The sequence below is a fragment of the Camelus dromedarius genome, chromosome 8 (genome assembly GCF_036321535.1).
Source record: "Camelus dromedarius isolate mCamDro1 chromosome 8, mCamDro1.pat, whole genome shotgun sequence".
NCBI lineage: Eukaryota > Metazoa > Chordata > Mammalia > Artiodactyla > Camelidae > Camelus > Camelus dromedarius.
In genome coordinates this window covers 58,248,203-58,266,661 of record NC_087443.1, presented here as the reverse complement: position 1 = coordinate 58,266,661, position 18,459 = coordinate 58,248,203, and the positions used below count along the sequence as shown (strand labels likewise).

The 18,459-nt window shown below is 43.6% G+C and overlaps 2 protein-coding genes across 2 annotated transcripts; one reads left to right on the top strand and one right to left on the bottom strand.

Annotated features, from left to right (window-relative positions):
• Positions 1 to 433: 433 nt before the first annotated feature.
• Positions 434 to 13,131, bottom strand: HIF1AN (hypoxia inducible factor 1 subunit alpha inhibitor). Its single transcript, XM_010974441.3, has 9 exons — positions 13,000 to 13,131; positions 8,839 to 9,057; positions 8,310 to 8,560; positions 5,389 to 5,537; positions 3,225 to 3,370; positions 2,390 to 2,496; positions 1,918 to 1,981; positions 1,582 to 1,692; positions 434 to 761 (listed from the first exon to the last, which is right to left on the bottom strand). The coding sequence occupies exons 2-9, from the start codon at positions 9,013 to 9,015 to the stop codon at positions 717 to 719; spliced, it is 1,050 nt and encodes a 349-aa protein (XP_010972743.1). The 5' UTR covers positions 9,016 to 9,057; positions 13,000 to 13,131; the 3' UTR covers positions 434 to 716.
• Positions 13,132 to 13,148: 17 nt separating this feature from the next.
• On the top strand, positions 13,149 to 17,790 carry NDUFB8 (NADH:ubiquinone oxidoreductase subunit B8). The gene is made up of 5 exons (XM_010974440.3): positions 13,149 to 13,278; positions 13,528 to 13,654; positions 14,895 to 14,994; positions 15,418 to 15,573; positions 17,604 to 17,790. The coding sequence occupies exons 1-5, from the start codon at positions 13,194 to 13,196 to the stop codon at positions 17,694 to 17,696; spliced, it is 561 nt and encodes a 186-aa protein (XP_010972742.1). The 5' UTR covers positions 13,149 to 13,193; the 3' UTR covers positions 17,697 to 17,790.
• The last annotated feature ends 669 nt before the right edge of the window (positions 17,791 to 18,459 follow it).

The following is an 18,459-nucleotide window of genomic DNA, read 5'->3' as shown; positions in this document are numbered from 1 at the left end:
GCACAATCCTTGGTTCCTGTGTCCCAAGGTTCTTTTCTGTGTATGGCTTGAGCTTGAAGGTCTAAGCTGGAATCCTAATTCACTGTCCTGGGATGCTATCTAGGCTGTCAAAGGCAAGCCTCCCTCCCCTCTCCCCATTACAGTCCCAGCAGCCTTTCCCACCAGCCTAGAGGCTGACTCTTGTGAAAACTGGGATGAGGCAAACTGACCTCACGGTTAGGACAGCTGTGGCCCTGCAGCCCAGATGTAGTGGGCGTCCAAGAGCATCTCCTCTCTCTCAGGCTGAGGCACTGAAGTTGCAGGAGACAGAGCTGAGAGCCCGAAGTGGCATCGTGACTCAGAATGAGGGAGCAAGGAACAAATACATACACGCGTGTGCAACCATACACATGCACACACATCCCAAGGTTGACAGACTGACACACAGACGTGATGACAACCAGAAACTGGGGACTCCACACACTGAATGCAGGACTTTAGGGGGCAGAGAGGGAAGGTGCTGGGGCACAGAGGCAAGGGTATGAAGTCCCTCCGAATGGGAGCGGAAATGCCAACCACCCTGCCTTGCCCAGAACACCTGTCTCTAGGGCCATGGCAAGAGTCCAGTCCATTAAGTGCAGCGTGCAATACTAGCGCTCGGAGTCTCCTGTCCTCATCAATGAAGCGGTGTGGACGGGCTAGCAGTCACCTGGCAAGAGGCCTCGACTCCTGGCAGGCTAGTTGTATCGGCCCTTGATCATTGTGTTCAACAAGGGCCCCACCTGTGAAAAGACATGAGGAGCCAGTCAGAACTGCCTGTCCCCTGGCCCTGGAGCTGGACAGGGTGTGTCTGGAGACACTGATGTCCAGCCAAGGACAAGGACAAGGCTTTCATTCAATTTTGTAAACCCTCTAACCAACTCTCTTCCTGGAGGTCTACCCAGTATTCTGGGGCATGGCCCTCTCCTCTGGGTCCGTCTTATACTACCTTCCCTTTCACAATACCTTACATTTATCTGTAAGCAGCACCAAACTGACAGGTCAGAGGAGCTAATAATCCTCAAACACCCGAGAGTATTTGTCTGCGCCTTATGAATGTTAAATGCCTCCATATTCTGGAAAGGTCACTGGCAGTTGGGGCTGGTGCTATCTCCCAACCTCACAGGTTCTCTGGATGCTGAGGCTATCCACAGGATGGAGGCAAGAGCACTACAAATACAAACATCCCCCATTTACCTGATGGGCCACTGGCACACCTGCGTGGGAAGGTCTCAATATTACCTACAGCAGCCTTGACACAGCTGGGAGACTACAAGGAGATGCTTTACTGCTTGCTTCCCGTTCCAGAAGAATCCCCTCAGGGGTCCCCAGCTGGCACACAAGCCCCACGGGGAACATTACTACTAGCATGGAACAGATTATAATTGGCCCAGCTCTCACCAGAAAACAAGAATTTTTTGAACATATCCGTAACCTCTATGGAGAGAGAGGACATCAGATACTGAAACAGAAGAGCTATAGAGAATGTGACATTAATCCTGACTTTCCTTGGTCATTCTGCCCACTGAGCCACAGGAGTGCCACCTTGGGGCAACCACATACCTCTTGTGGGTTCCCCAAGGCCTCTCCAAGCATCTTCTCAATGTTTCTCATTATGGCTACTTTCTGATGGGCTTTGAGAGGATATTCAATTCTCTTAGGGGTGGGAGCCCCCTGCAAAAGAAGCAGTAGCTCAGGAAACGTCTTTAGCAGGCATTGGTGTCACCCACTGATTCTAGCACCATCCTCCCTTATGAAACCCGGTTCATTCCCATCCCTCTACGTCATCCTAAAGACCTGAGAATCACTTCCAGAGATAGCCAACCTCCCCACCCTGCCCCCTAAATAATTACACCTACCTCACCCCAGTCCCACCTAGGAAAAAAAACCCATATTCACCTTATACCAGAAGTTCACAGTGATGGTAATCCCCCCATTTAGTAAGGACTCTATGTGATGCCACCTGCAAGAAAATAAACAGGCTCCTGTTTGCCAACAGTATTTTTCAGATGGAAAACTAGGTAGAGTCCAGCCAAGGGAATTAAGACAGTATCTTCACACTCATCCTATCAAGCACACCCTGGGGCTAGAGGCAGTGGTGTTTGGTCTCCAACAAGTGAAGCATCAAAAACAGTTTCTCCAGTCTCACACCTCTGGGATCTCTTTGACCTTGAGGAACTCTTATCTTATCTAGAGACAAGGTTGTCATTTCTCCCATGTTCAGAATGCTCACCATCTGGATATGCCAACTTTCCTGCAGATCACACAAGACCAATCTTGCCACAACTCAAAAGAAGGGACACAGATAAGGTTTCCCAGGGAATGGGAAAGAAAGCTCCCCAGAAGTCCCCAGTTCTGGTCCCGTCCTCACCAATACATTGGGATGTAAAGAACATCACCAGGGCCAACCACTGTTTCGTAACCAACCACGTTCTGGAAATTGGGAAACCTCTCGTAGTCAGGATTGTCAAAGTCCACCTGAGAGGTTCAAAAAAAAAAAAAAAAAATCAGTCAATCACCAAATTTTTATCAGTAACTACTATATGCTAGTAACTTTGACAGTCAAAACAGATGGCTTTAAAAAAGTCTTTAGCAGTGCTCCTGAGGTCAGATGCCAATCATCACAGCTTGCAGATCAGAAAACCTACTCAAGGTCTGCATATCTGAAGAATTAGGATTCAACCTTCACAAACTTTCTCCCAAACACAGATTCTAACCAGCAAAGACTCCTACACAGGTAGTGAAGTAGCTTTCTCCTCAAGAAAAGAGAGGACCTCTCTGGTTGGCCACAAAGTCAACCATATACCTCACTTAGATTCAGAAAAGACATTACATGACATCTCAATTCTATTCATCATTCTCCTTATCAGAAAGTAGTAGCGTCCATGACAAAAGAAAACAATTATTAAACCCAATGGAAACATACACATTTTGTCCCATGAATGTACATATAATCCAATCAAACAGAGCAATCAGAGTCCATCGGCATCAATGATGGGGTCTGCTCTCCAGAATTAGCTCTATGGGGCTGTTGATGCTTATAAATATCTGGGGACCACCACAGGGGTCTGGAATACATAAGTTACACTGTGAAATTATCCTCTGAGTTTGTCCAAACCTGGCATAGCACCATTGGGAAGGGGAAAGGCATGCTGGCCTTGGATCCCAAAGGAGTTCTATACCCTCCTCACACCACACAGGCTCACCTGGCTCTGTCTGTCACATGGGTGATGAACAGGATATGGGTAGAGGCACTCAAACTGATCCGGAGGGAACAAAATGCATCGCTTGTAGCCTTTTATCTGAGCAAAGAAGTTCTGTTGCTCATCATAGTGAGCAGGTGTCACATTTCCTGTAGGAAGAACGACATTTTCTTATTCAGAGCAGTAGCTCTACTGCACAGGCTGGAATACAGGCCCCAGTGCTGGAGAAAAACCCAGCCTGTCCTGTCAGCAAAGGGTTCCAAATCAAAATTTCAGGCAAAATCAGGGAGAATGTAATTACAACCCTCGGCAAACTAGGTGTTACACTTTTAATGGGCAATACACCTAGTAGTAACCATCACTGGCTAAGAGTTTACCATCAATTAGCAAAGCAGACTTTCTTAAATGACGGCTGCTGCCCTTATTGGAAGCAACTGCACATCAAAATGATGTAAGTCTGGGCAAAGTAATATACTTATACAAATATGCCCCACTTTTCAAAAGTTTGCTTTACACCACTCAGCTTTTATGAAAGACCTACATTAGTATCTGTTTTTGCTAACTGAAAGAAATCCAAAGAGGACTTCTGTTTTTATGAAAAAAGGCAAAAAGCAAAAACATCATTCAGTTTGTTTTGCAGCAAGCCATTATAGAGGTAGTGTTCCCAAGCAGTGAAAGTGGCACGGTCAAGCTCCTTCCCCAAGAACTATACTCGGCATCTTAGCATCAAACCACTGTAGCTATGAAATGTGTCTGTGAGCATCTGTGCTTTACCTTGATTTATTTTGTGTATCCTTTAGCAAGAGATGTGTCCTAAGGTAACTGCTTCTTCATTTTACACCATCTTGGCTTACAGATTTCATTGGGGGGAAGCATATCAGATTCCCAAAGAGTGCCGCATACTCTGAATAAGGCAAATTATTTAAAATGTCATCTTGAATTAGTTCTGCCCTAGTGCAGGTATGCTCCATCTACTCCATAACACTGGGGCTGTATCCTCTGTACAATCCTTGAGAGCTGAAGGGCCCTCTGCAGGGCACGGAGCTTAGAAAACATTCCCCAGGTCTGTCTGTCTGGGTGGGTCAAGACAGCTGCCTTCTTAAGTGCAGAGAGTCCACGTGCACCCTCAAAGCAAACTTGCTCTCTCATCTCTGAGGGATTTGCTTCCCTGCCCTCTACTACAGGATAGGAAGGCAACATAAAAACTCAGTCAAGTAAACAAAAACTGGCTGCTGGCAGGTTAACCAAGAGTTGGTTTCAAAGGGACAGGTGAAGGATCAATTCATAGGCTGCACCTCTGGAAAACTCTATTGATCCTGGGAACAAAGGATCCAAATCTGAAGAAAGGATAATTAAAGTGGGAGAAGAGACTTCAGAGCCTATGGGTGAATGACAATGAATAATTACTCTGCTTCCTTGTTCAACCCAATTTATTCACCATTTACTAAGTACCTACTATGGGCCTGGCAGTGACAGCAGCTAGTGACAGAAATAAAAATAAGAATGAGACAATGACCCTGGCTGGTAAGTAGCTCTCCTTCTTCTGATTGGAGTTTAATGGCTTCTCTTTTTATTCAAAAGGAAAAAAAAGGATTCACATATTTGCTTACGAAGGAAAAAATCCTCTAGCAGGATAACACAAGCAACTAATAACAGGAGGTATCTCCAAGGAGGGAAACTGGGAGGCTAGGAAACAGGAGGAAGAGACTTATCTCTACATACCTATTTATACCTTTTGAATTTAACCCCCTGAATGTATTATCTGTTCGAAAGATAAGGTTCAATTTATGTTGAAAAGTAAGTTTCCCTCTTCTACTGGGATAAAAATCTGAATACATAGATAGATCCAATAGAGAATAGCAGTATTTTAAAGAAATACCTAATATCTAAGTATATGCACTCAGAAGTTCTGTGTATACTTTTTACACAGAAGCTGAAAAAGGGAAAGAGGAATTTTCTTTCTAGAGTGCCTGAAACTAGCTTAGAAACGTGACATATGTTATTTCATTTAATCTTCATAGCTATTTATAAGGTATTAATGTGTTCCTTTTACAAACGAGGAGGTGAAGCTTAAGAAAGGCACATGATTTGTTCAAAGTGGTGGAGAGAGTGTAAGAAATCAGTTCATATGACTCCAAACCATGCTGCTTTCTCAAAGATTTCTTACCTTCCATGCCGATGAGCAGCAGGTTGGAGGTCAGCTGCCCCCAGCCACGCTTTCCCTGTTGCTTATTAATCCAGTTCCAGTTAAAACCCAGGAAGTCCATGACAATCTTCCTGCCCACAGTGTCATTGAGTGTTTGCTGTAGATACAACCTATGTTCCCCAAGAGGAAAATCCCATTAGTGCACGTACACACTGCCCCTGGCTTGGCTTCCCTACACCTGGAAATCCAAACCCAAACCCACACCAGCATCTCCTACAGAGAACAGCTGCAGTCCTGGGGCTCTCACAGAACTGAATCCTTACCTATCCTTCTTTGAACTCTGTTCAACATCAAACTTTGTATTTTGAGGAAGTGATTCTTAACTTTTTCTGGGTCACAGCATGAATTCTAAGAATTCAAGGAAGAAAAAAAAAAAGAATCCAAGGAAGCTTCCCCATAAAAATGCACATACGCACTGAACTTTCATATAATTTCATAGATTCCTTAAAGCCTATCCACAGACCCTAGAATGATGAATCAACCTTGTTCCAGAGACTCTCAGGGCCCAAGACATCCCCATTGGTCCTTGATGGCCACTGTGGCAGACTGTATTACTGTTCGAGTGTTCCCTCCCTATGGGAGAGTTATTCTGTACCTCCTTGAAGCCAAGTTTGCTTATTTAACTTGCTTTGGCCAATGAAATGTCCACAGACGTGACCTGTGCTGTTTCCAAACTATAATTTTAAGAACCAGTACACCCTACCACCACATTTCTTTCCTTCTGCCACAGTAACTGCAAAGTTTCAGACAGTAACTGCTGGGGCAATCTGGGTCCCAAAGTGAAAAAGATGTTGTAAGAGAAGAGTCTCCAGGTGACCTGCGATGGACCTGTAGCACGAGTGAGAAATAAACCATTGTTGCTTCAAGTCCCGGAGCTCTGGCCTGAAGCCTAGTTTATCTTAACTGATTCAGCCACCCACCTAAAGAAGCCGAAGGAGAAGATATCTCACTAGGCCCAGGGCTCCTAATACACCTGAGGAAGGTCAGAAGTTACTTTAAGAGATATGAAAACCCAGACACACTTGATCAAGCTCCACCAGAAACATTAATCAGGGGGCAAACATGAAGAAGAGAGACAGAAATAGCCCTGTCAAGGTCCTGAGGACATTACTTCAAAAGGCTCAAAGCGATCTCACTGCCTGGAATCATGATCTCTACCCCAATGTTAATGAAAGATCTTGGTAAGCTGGAAATAGCTAGCTTTTTGGGGACACGGAACCCTCAAGACTCGAATGCATCCTTGGAACTCTCCTCAGATATTATAATGTACATATGTTCATACAACTATTTTTCAACATTCATATTTTCCAAACATGAATCTCGACAATTCCTGTTAAACCTTAACAGTAAATGCTCAAAATAGCTCAAATAGGATCTTAAAACCCTTTACCTCAGAATCATAATAACCTGTACAATTATACAATGGAGTTGGCTGGTGCAAAAGTCAGTTGGTAGGGCAAAACTTGCATAGTAAAAATTTTCCTTAAACCACCCATAAAGCACAGACTACACTCATAGTTCAAACTTAGTAAGGCAAAATGCTCTTGCTATGGGAAGCAAGAAACTTAAAGTGACTGAGGAACCAGGGAATTCATGTGTCTTATCTCATGCTCATTCTAGTGCATACGTTCATTCAACAGATTTACACTTCACTGGCACCATTTAAATCAATCTCTCTTCTCAATGTTGTGTGTGTGTGTGCACGCGCACGCGCACTGTGTTAAATTTGAGGACATTATTGCATGAGATAATTCAACTGAACCAGTCTCTCTAACACACAAAGAACAAATCCATCACAGTTCAGATCCTGGAAACTTTTTTGATCTAAGTCCTATCATTATGACATCTGCTGAGAGTCACAAAACTGGGAAAAAAGGGTATTTCAAATCCCTTCACTATGCCACATACTGCTAACAGAATCAGGAAGAGAACTGAGGCAGGAGAATGAAGAAAAGCCCAGGGATGGGCACCAAATGTGACACGGAGATGGTCATTCACCATGAAGTACTCAGTGACAGCAATTCCCCAGAGGCAATGTTTCAGTACTAAACTGAATGCTGCCTGGGATCTACATAAAAAGCAGCCCTCACAAATAGAGATAAAGGTAGAAAGAATCACTCCCTTGTGTGTGTGTTGTCTTTGGTATCGTAAATACAATGCGGAACATCAATATTTTCCACACCCTCTTCTATGCAACTTTTCAGCCTGTACTGCCCCCAGTCAAATATTTTAGAACAAAGGCTGCAAACCTGCCATCTCAGGAAATCCAATGACAGACATTTTTAAATGGCTCCTTGCAGCATTTAAAAAAATTTCAATTAGTTGCCCACATTTAGAAGTTTAAAAGATTTTAAATAAAAACCCTGGTTTCTGGCTTCTCTTGAAAAATGAGACTACCTGGCTACACATTACTGTATATAATAGATAAACAACAAGAGTCTACTGTATTGCACAGGGAACTATATTCAATTTCTTGTAATGAGCCGTAATGGAAATGAAACTGTATGTATGTGTGTATGTGTGTGTGTATATGTATGTATGCATATATATGTACATATAACTGAATCACTTTGCTGTACACCTGAAACTAACATTGTCAATTGACCACACTTAAATAAAAAAATAAAAAATAAGAACTAAAAAAAATCAGACTATCTAGCAACCCATCATGGTTTACATCCAAACAACTTAACTCATTTCATTCACTCACCTGAGTCTGGTTTGCAACTGTGGCTCTCACTTTATGAAGACAACAAACTTAGCCACAGTTTAAGTCTAGTCATTCTATCATCTCTCAAACTAGAGAACACATCGCCAAGTAAGTACAAGAAAGAAAAATGGATGCCCTTGATTCAATGCAAAACCATGATCTAGGAACTTACCTCTCTTCACCTCCTCGCTGCTGTATATCCTGCAGTTTCTCAACAAACTCATGAAATTTCATTTCTTCCCTGTTGGACCTCGGCTTAAAGTTCTGGAAATTAGCCATCTTCTTCTCATCATAGTACAAGAACTTGTGGGTGCTGGCACTGTACACAGAGAAGTCTCCGTTGCCAATATTCTCTTGTAGATAGTCAAGGTCCCACTTCAGGGCAGGATACACAAGATTTGTGTCCGTCAGCACCACAGGCTCCTAAGTGAAAAGAGCAAGTGAAAAAAACAAATGAAATCGTCCCAAGGAGCTGGTGGGGTCTGGTCCCAAGATTTCAACTACTTCCCAACTTTAAAGTAATTTCTCCTGCTAACCAGAACCCCACAAGTCCCATTTCTCCTCGCTTCTTTCTCCATCTCCCCTTAGGCCCTAGCTCACAGCCCGGCCAGCCCCTCACTTCTATCACCACTAGCCTTTGACCTCTCCTCTCAACCTGGTCCCTTCCCCCGTCTCCCTTCGGACACGGCCCCGCCCCCTACCTCATTCTCGATAAGCTCCTCCGCCCGCGGGTCGCTCTGACTCAGACGCGGGATGGGCCGAGTCGGGAAGCTATAACTACGCAGCTGGGACTCGTCCCAGGCGGGGCCGGGAGCTTCAGCCTCCTCCCGGGGTTCCCCGGAGCCCGAGGCCGCGGCCTCCGCCGCCGTCGCCGCCATCTCCGCCGCTAGGGACGGCCCCACCGGAAGCGGAAGCTCCGCCTATTCCGGAGAAAACACAACGGAAACCATAGACATAGGCTGCAAGAGAGAGCGGTCGAGAGACGCTAAGAACGCGCGGCCGAACTCTGGAGGAGCGCCTCCCAATGGTGACCTGCAGCTCGACGCCGTACGCTCCGGCCCAGAAGACCGGAGACTGACTAGTCGTTAGTCCCACTGAACTGGGGTGATCATCTGGTTAAACAATTCACAAAATACTATTGCTGCCTCAGTATGCCCAAGCCTACACAACAAGCAAAGAACGAGGCAAGTTTAGTGGGGAGAGACGCAAACTTGACCTAAAGAAGTCAGAAGGAAAACCAATTGTCAGATGTTGGGCAAAGTTTGTACTGAAGGCCTCGGCAAAGAATATACAGCAAGTTGAATTCTTTAGACGTCAAAGACAGTTTTCTTTTGCTTAGCACCACTTGATTTTTCTGTCCATGTCACCATCCTATTTAAAGGCATTTTTGCCATGACTAATTTTATATTATTCTTTAAGAGAATCAAGCCTTTATTTCCTTGTTTCACAAATAAAGCTGGCTGTCTCGGACTAATTTTATTATTAGTGGCCAACCATGAGCATCCCACATCTTCAAATAATATGTGTTGGTTATAAAAGGCCCTATCAATTACCTCTATTGCTTACTTAGACAGTTCTTATGGCTGGCTGTGGGCAGCCAAATTCTAAGATGGATCCAATGATTTCCATCCCATGATGTACATGAGCTATGTGTCTTTCCCCTCGAATAAAAGCAGCACTTATAAATATGACATTATGTGGCAAAATTAAGGTCCCCAATCAGTTCACTTTGAGTTCATCAAAATGGAGATTTATCCTGTGTAGGCCTGACCTAATCACTCCACCTCTTTAAATCTGGGTCTAGAAGTCAAAGACAGAAGTCATAAAGATTAGAAGATGCAGAAGATCTCCTGTTGATCTTAAAGGAGCAAACGGTTATGTGGCAGAGAATGATGGGTAGACTTCAGGAGCTGAGAGAGGCTCTTGGTTGTCAGCCAGCAAGAAAGCAGGGACCTTAGTTCTACAACTGCAAGGAACTGAATTCAGCCAACAACCACTGAGCTTGGAAAAGGACACAGCGCCTCAGATGAGAGAGCAGCCCCAACCAATGCCTTGATTTTGGTCTGGTGAGACCCAAGCTGAGATCCAGCTAATCCAAGCCTGGATTTCTGATTCTTGGAACATAATAGATAATTATTGTAGTTTTGAGTTGCTGAGTTTATGGTAATTTGTTATGTAGAAGTAGAAAATTAATACACTTGCCTAATTATGTAATTCAGCTACATATTAACTATGATGCTCCAATGCTCCACCAAACTAATAATGGTGTTACCTGTGTGGAGGGTTTGGGCCTAGGGGTGGCATTCAAGGCTTTAGTTTTATGTGCAATGTTTGAAGTTTTACAAGAATATATTAATATGTAACTTTGGGAATTAGAAATAAATTAGACCGAGAAATTCAAATTACTAAAATCAAGAATGAAAGAAGGGACATTATTACTGACTTTACAAAAATAAAAAGGAATACAAGGGAATATATATATATATATATATGCCAAAAAAGTAGATAACCTAGATTAAACCAACAAATTCCTAGAAAGGAACAAAGTATCATAACTGATTTAAGAATAGAAAATTTTGATAGGCTTATAACAAAAATAAAGAGATTTTATTAGTAGTCATTAATGTTCCATGAAGAAAAGCTTAGGGCCAGATGGATTCACTGATGAATCCTACCAAACATTAAAAAAAATATTAACACCAATCCTTCACAACTCTTCTGAAAAACAGAAGAAGGAGGAACATTTCCCAATTCATTCTAGGGGGCCTGCATTACCCTGATACCAATATGAGACAAAGACATCACAAGAAAAGGAAACTACAGACCAACATTCCTCATGAATACAGATGGAAAAATCCTCAACAAAATACTAACAAACCAAATCTAGCACCATATAAAAAGGATTATAAACCATGACCAAGTGGGATTTATTCCAGAAATGCAAGGTTTAATCAACCTCTGAAAATTAATGATATTAATAGAAGGCAGGAAAAAACTCCTACATGATGAGCTCAATAGACACAGAGAAAGCTTTTGACAAACTCCAACACCTTTCACGATAAAAATGGGGTCCCAAAGGACACCATCAAAAAGCGAAAGGACAATCCACAGAATGGGAGAAAGTATATATCTAATAAGGGACTTGTATCTAGAATATATAAAGAACTCTTACAACTCCACAGTAAAGAAAACCCGGTTAAGAAATGGACAAAGGATTTATATAGACATTTCCCCAAAGAAGAAATACTATGGCCAAAAAGTTCATGAAAAGATGCACAATATTTTTAGTCTTCAGGGTAATACAAATCAAAACCACAATGAGATACCATTCATACCCACTAGGATGGCTATAATAACAAAGACAGACAATAAATGTTGGTGAGAATGTGAGAAATTGGAATTCTCATACCATGCTATTGGAAACGTAAAATGGTGCAGCTTCTTTGAAAACAGTTTTGGAGTTCTGCAGAAAGCTAAACACAGAGTTACTCTATGATCCAGTAATTTTACTACTAGATATATACCCAAGAGAATTAAAAACATACATCCACACAAAAACTTGTGCAAGAATGTTCACAGCAGCATTATTCATATTAGTCAAAAAGTCGAAATAAACCAAATGTCCATCAACTGATGAATCTATAAACAAAACGTTTTGTATCCATATAATAAACTATTATTTGGCTATAAAAAGGAATGAAGAACTGGCACATGCTAACACATGGACAAACCCTGAAAACATTATGCTAAATGAAATAAGTCAAATACAAAAGGCCACATATTATACGATTCCATTTATATAAAATATCCAGAATAGGCAAATCCACAGAGACAGAAAGCAAATTAGTGGTTGCCAAGGGGTGAGGATAAGGAGAATATTCTAATGTGTATGGGGTTTTTGGGGGGAGTAATGAAAGTGTTTTAGAATTAGATAGTAGTGATACTTGCACAACTTTGTAAATGTATTAAAAATTACTTTGTTGTTCACTTTAAAGGGGTGAAATTTATGGTAGGTGAATTACATCTTAATAAAGATAAATAATTTAGACCAACTCTGTTTCTTTACTGAATTAGATCAGGGCTTGCTATTAATTGAGTGCAGATGTCCTCCAGTCATTCTGAACATCAATTACATGCTCATTTACAAGAGGGCAAGTTGCTGTGAAATAGTTCTCACCCAAATTCATATGCTGTATAGTATATATCAGTTTTTATTGCTCTCATACATATTTGAGAATGTGTATAATAATGGATTCTGCTCCAAAACAGAGATCACCTTAAAAGTTCCTGTAAATATATTTCTACTGCTTAAGTTATGCAAATTCCACTTGTGTAAATAAAGTGAAAACATATTCATACGCAAACAGTAATGCCTCATCCCCCTTTTGTTAATTGTGGTCCAGCTTGAAATGCATTTATCCAAGTCCAAGCAAATCTGAGGAGGGCTCAGATGATAGGATTGGTTTTACATTAGTTAGGTTGAGGTGACTGGGGCATTCGGATGTAAACACGGAATTAAACTCAGGAACCAACTCAGGGCCAATTTGTGCGTTGCACCTTGCATCTAACTGAAGGAGACAACTAACTCGGAAAACGGTACAAGAACAAACGAGACCAACGGCTGAATTTGATAAATGATCACGTTTGGGGATGGAAGGAGAAAGTGTCAGTGAAGGAGAGGAAAAAGGCAAGCAGTCAGAGGAGAGATTAAGACAAGCTCATTTTACTTGTACTCCTCCTGGAGTGGTGGGTCAGCTGTCCGCCTGAGATGCTCAGGTTCTGAGACCCCATTATCCCTGGATGCGTCTAAATCAGCTGAGGGAGGAAAGGGACATAATAATCCGAAATATCAAAGCAGTGACCTGCTTGTTTTTCTCTCCTTTCCGCTTTCCCTCTCTCCCTCTAACCAACTTGTCATCTTCGCGCTGGCTTCCCAGCACCTTTAAAGCCAGCCGTTACTGAATCCTTACGACTTTTCCCCGTCGCGTTTGGCCCAGTTCAGCCACCGTGACAAGGCATTTGCGCATGCGCGGGGTGAAACGCGGAGAAGGTGAAGATGGCGGCGGCCAGGGCTGGGGTCCTGGGAGTCCAATGGCTGCAAAGGGCATCCCGGAACGTGGTGCCGTTGGGTGCACGGACAGGTCCGCGAGAACGGGCGAGGCCTCAGTGTGGGAAGGGGATACCTGAAGTTTGGTGTGTCGGGGGGGATAGTGGGTATCGTGGAGACCGCGGCAGCCGGGTCCGGGCAGGGGCGGAGGTGGACTTGGTATATCCAGAAAAATGGGTGGAGGGTCTGCTGGTCCCTCGAAGTCTCGGGCTCCAGCCTGTGAAGCCTTCAGAACTGCAGGAAGAATGGGGTCGCTTCTGACCTGCCTTCGTCTGCCCTCCAGCTTCCCATATTACCAAGGACATGCTCCCAGGGCCCTACCCCAGGACCCCAGAAGAACGGGCTGCCGCCGCCAAGAAGTATAATATGCGGGTGGAAGACTACGAGCCGTACCAAGATGATGGCATGGGGTGAGATAGGGTCTGCCCGCACCTAGAGGTGACGGGAGAAAGTCGGCTGGGTTGGGTGGCTCTACTCTGACCCTTTTCCCCGAACCTTTTCCTTACCCCTCAGAATCAGTGATGTGGGTGCATTTCTCGGTGGAGAGAGGTGGGAGGGGATGGGTGAGCAGCTGCAGCCGAGAGGACTTCAATTTTCTCCTTGGCTCAGGCTGTTTCCTCAAATGAGGAAGCCGAGGTTTTAATAGCTCCCGTGAGGACCTCTGAATAGCAGGAACCTTCCTAGGCTCTATCCAGAGCGCAAGGTTTCATTTAGATTGAGCATCTGCTGGGCTCAGGTGCTGTCATATAAGCACGTGATCAGGCCTGAGCTGGACTCCTGTCATGAGAACCTTATTTGTAGATGGACTACTCTGTATTTATGTGTACATCTCTCTTTTTAAAAAAAATTATCTTTGCTGTCAGGGCTGTGGAAATCATAGCAACTGTAAAGCAGATTAAATAGCCAACTCCCTTACTCCAGTTGATGTTATTCCCCCGCACCCCATAACATCCCTATGGTTAACTATCTGAGGTGATTACCGTCACCCTCATTTTCTGTTAGCATCACTCTTTCAAGCGTGGTTTCAGCAGCTCCTATTTGTCTTGTTGTTTTCCAATCAGTTTCTGTGACACATGTATAGTTGTCATCATTTCCTATGTCTTTTATTGTGTCGTGGACATGAGCAGCCTCGGTAGCAGTCGGTATAAATTGAAACTGGATTTGTTGAAGAAAAATCCAGCTTAGCAAAAAGTCCCTGAGGTGTTTGAGACCTGGAGATGTATGCCAACTTGGTTGAGGAACACAGTTGCTATGAAAAGAGTGCTTTTCTAATCTGTACACTTTTTGCTTTTATTCCAATTAGCTGAGTAACCTTAGGTTCAGACTCTAAACTTCAGTTTCATTTTCTGTCTCTAATGAGGGAAACAGAGTGATTGATAAATTCCCTTCCAGCTCTATAACATCATAACAGGCTTACATACATTAAAATGTTTCAGAGTTTGACATGAATTTTTAATAAGAATTTGGACTGCGCGGTTAGTTCTGTGTTTAGTGAGAACAAGTTGAGGTCTTGATTTAAAGGTCAGTTCCTCTGTCCTTAGGTGAAGCAGTTGTCTCTGTCACTTGGTTTCTCATCTCTGAGATGGGGAGACTGAATTTTCTGACTGAGGCTGCTCAGAGCCCTGTCCAGAAGTTCTTGCTGTCTCTCAGGTATGGCGACTACCCGAAGCTCCCCGACCGCTCACAGCAGGAGAGGGATCCGTGGTATGACTGGGACCACCCAGATCTGCGGTTGAACTGGGGTGAACCGGTGAGAGAACCATATGCCATTTGACTTTTCTTCCTTTTCCCTAATGTCTTCCTGGGGATTCTTCCTGGAGTTCAAATGGCATTTCTCTGCCCAAGGGACACTAAGGTTTTTCTGCCTAAGGAAGCAAGCTCCAGTGATCTGAGAGTCCATGTGTGGCACGTGGAATGGGACTTCTGGGAATAATGAGAGCTCTATATTGTGAGAGTTGCGAACTTCCATGATTGGGCTATCTCTGGTCAGCCGAACCTAGCTGTAAACTAGCATCCAGTCCTGTGGGCCAGAGTATCTCAGGTGTGGCTCGCAGAATATTGCCCAGGGCAGTAGAATGCCTTTCAAGCCTTCTGTAAGACTCTTAATCACTCTGGACTGCTTGCCTTTTGCAGGAAGAGCAGTATGTGACAGTTTTCTGCCTTTCTGCCTCAGATACACTGGGACCTAGACATGTATATCAGGAACCGTGTGGACACGTCCCCCACTCCTCTTTCTTGGAATCTCATGTGTAAGCAGCTCTTCGGCTTTGTGGCCTTCATGATGTTCATGTTTTGGATGGGGGAGACTTACCCCACCTACCAGCCTGTGGTGAGTATCTGAGAGGTGCTTCCTTAGCCACATTTACTTAGCCCTGTTTCCTGCGGGAATAAAATCTCTGGAGTAGGGATCCAGCCAATACCAAGCTTGGCTTCCTGGTAAGGCCTATAGGGGGCCTTACCCATTGGCCTGGTACAAGTACCAGAGCACTGCTCCTGCCTTCATCTCAGATCAGTCTGAGTGATAAGAAACAGTTTAGGACTAGGTGAAGAATGAGGATGGGAAAGCTAGCTCATCTTTAAAGTTGCCCTTTAGAGACTGTGCTTACCAATTACATTTCAGCAAGTGATCTTTCAAGGTAGAATCAAGGAATCTAGAGTTGAACCCTTACCCTGTGTTGGTGTGGAGGGCACTTCTGATAGGACACTGGAAGCAATTAAGTGTTTACTGCAAGCATAGACCCACTGATATTTTAGAGACTGTAAAGGACATGGAAAATATACTATCTTTAAGGAAGTTTAATTTGGATAAGAAGAAAATTGAGATAAATGACATGAGCAACATTTGAACATACATATAGGAATTTGGAACAGTTTTTGTCTTTCTATGTGTGTAGTGGATGTATGTGCTGGGAGTATCAGTTATTGTTAAGGAGAAGGATTATATTAGATGCTAAAATATATAGATACATTTTAGATGGTGGGGAGAAATTGAAGAGAACATTTAGGGCAAGAGAAAACAGAATGAAGAAAAGGAGAGTGAGTTAGCTGGAGTGGAATAGGCTTAAAAATAGTTCCTAGACAACCAGATGGATTAGTTACCTGGAGAGCTGCTAAAAATTCAGATTCCTGGGCTCCATTATCTGGAGAGCCTAATTCAGTAGCTCCACAATGGGGTTCTAGAAGTGATATTTAACAAGCTCCCAGGTAATTCTGATGTCCTGGGAAATCAGATGTGGAAATTGCTGTGTTAAAAAATATTGTGAAGTGAGTTGATAGGTGAGGTTGGGCATCTTTTATTGCATGACTAAGAGATCTGGACTTGATGGTATAGTAACACATTAATTCAGTAAATATTTATGAAGCCCCTATCATGTACCAAGTACAGAAGGTCCAAGGGGTTGGGGATACAGTGATGACTAGGTCTGCCTCTAGGCAGCAGGGAGCCACATTGGGTTTGACGGGAAGAATGACATAATGAAGGCTAGGTTTTTAGGAAGATTAATCTGGGAGTAGTCTGTGGGATAGATTGTAAGACAAGGAACTGAAAGGAGGAGGCTGGCGTGTTTGCAGTTGGCTGCACAGTGCTACCTCTGCAGAGATAATCAATGTCCTAATGTTAGCGGGTCTGTCTGTGTGCACTGACACAAGCCTTCCCACCGAGCCCCAGGGGCCCCAGCCTGGAGAGTGCACATAGGGCTGGTGTGAGCACTAACTTCACTTCAGGAGAGCAAGAAACGCAGTGTGGCTCTTCCATTTTTCAGTTCTGTAAGCACATCACCCTTTTCTCCTCCCCTTGAGCTGTGTTCTCTGACAGCTGTTTGTTGGTTAAGCCAGCAGCCCCTAAAACACATCCGAACCGTGTCTCCTCTGTGCTTTCCCCCACTGCTGCTCTGCACGCCTCATTTCCTAGGCCACTTTAGTGGTGGAACCATTAGAGGCTGAGTGACTTAAAGGAGATTGAGTTTGTCTCGACCCCGAGAGAGAGTGGGATGGATGGATGCATCGTCTCACTTAGAAAGCTCTCCCTCACACTCTCCCTCTCCTCTCCACTCTCCTCCCCCGCCCCCTCTCTCTCTCACACACACATACACACTCACATACTCACATGTGTGCTCACGCGCGCGTGCGCGCACACACACACACACACACACACAGTGTGGGCACCACTTATAATCTAGGCTTTCTCCTGCCTTGGGCTGAGCAGGGAAGAGGAGTGATGTCCCTGCTGTTCTAGCCCAGCTTGGTCCGACCAGAGACTACTGTGTACCCATTTACTGTGTGTGATTCTTCACTCAGAGTGGGGTATAGCCAGGTATTGGCTGGATGTATGTTCTTGGCTGACCTGTGTTTTTTCCTTAGGGGCCAAAGCAGTATCCTTATAATAATCTCTACCTGGAACAAGGCGGCGATCCCAGCAAAGAACCTGAGCCAGTGGTTCACTATGAGATCTGAGGAGGCTTCATGGGCTTTGTGCCCCTTAAATGACTCTCTCAATCCTAGAGATTTAACCTTAATGAAACCCCTAATAAAACTCAGTTCTGTTGTCTCTGTGCCTCATTTTCTGGCCGGAATAGCCACTGCTGTGAGGAACCTCATTATTTTCCTTTTTTTCTGCCCACTGTCTCCCAAGCTTAGAAGGATTGGAGGGTGGGGGGATTTAAGCACAAGAAGATGTTAATTTGTTAATTTCACTGGGAAAGGTAGTTGAGGGTTCCAGTTGTGCAGCAGGTGGTCAGGGTAGCTCCTTTCCCCATTTACAGGGTTGAGGAAGAAGGAAGATAAGGTTCCTGATTTCTCAAGTTGGAACAAGGTTTATTTCCTATAAACGTTTTTAATAATTGTGGTTAAAAAAATGTACTCTAACATGTTTCAAGTATATTGAAAGATGAATAGATGTTTTGGGACTGGCCTAGAGCTGTGACTGCCTCTAATCTTATATATCTTATAAGAATATTTATTCCAAAGCAACTTCTGAATCCAAGACTCTTATAAGTTGACATTACCTGTATTTATGAATTAGAGGACAGTCATTGAGTTATTACTGAACCTATGCATGACTTTCATTACCTTAATGATTTATCCAAGCTCCTACAGTAGCCTTAGAAGGAGGAAAACCACGATCTTGAGGGTCTGTCTCTTTAATACATCTGTTTTAAAGAGAACCAACTTATGTTTTCTTCCCTTTGGGGACATTTTCTTAAATTAAATCCTATTG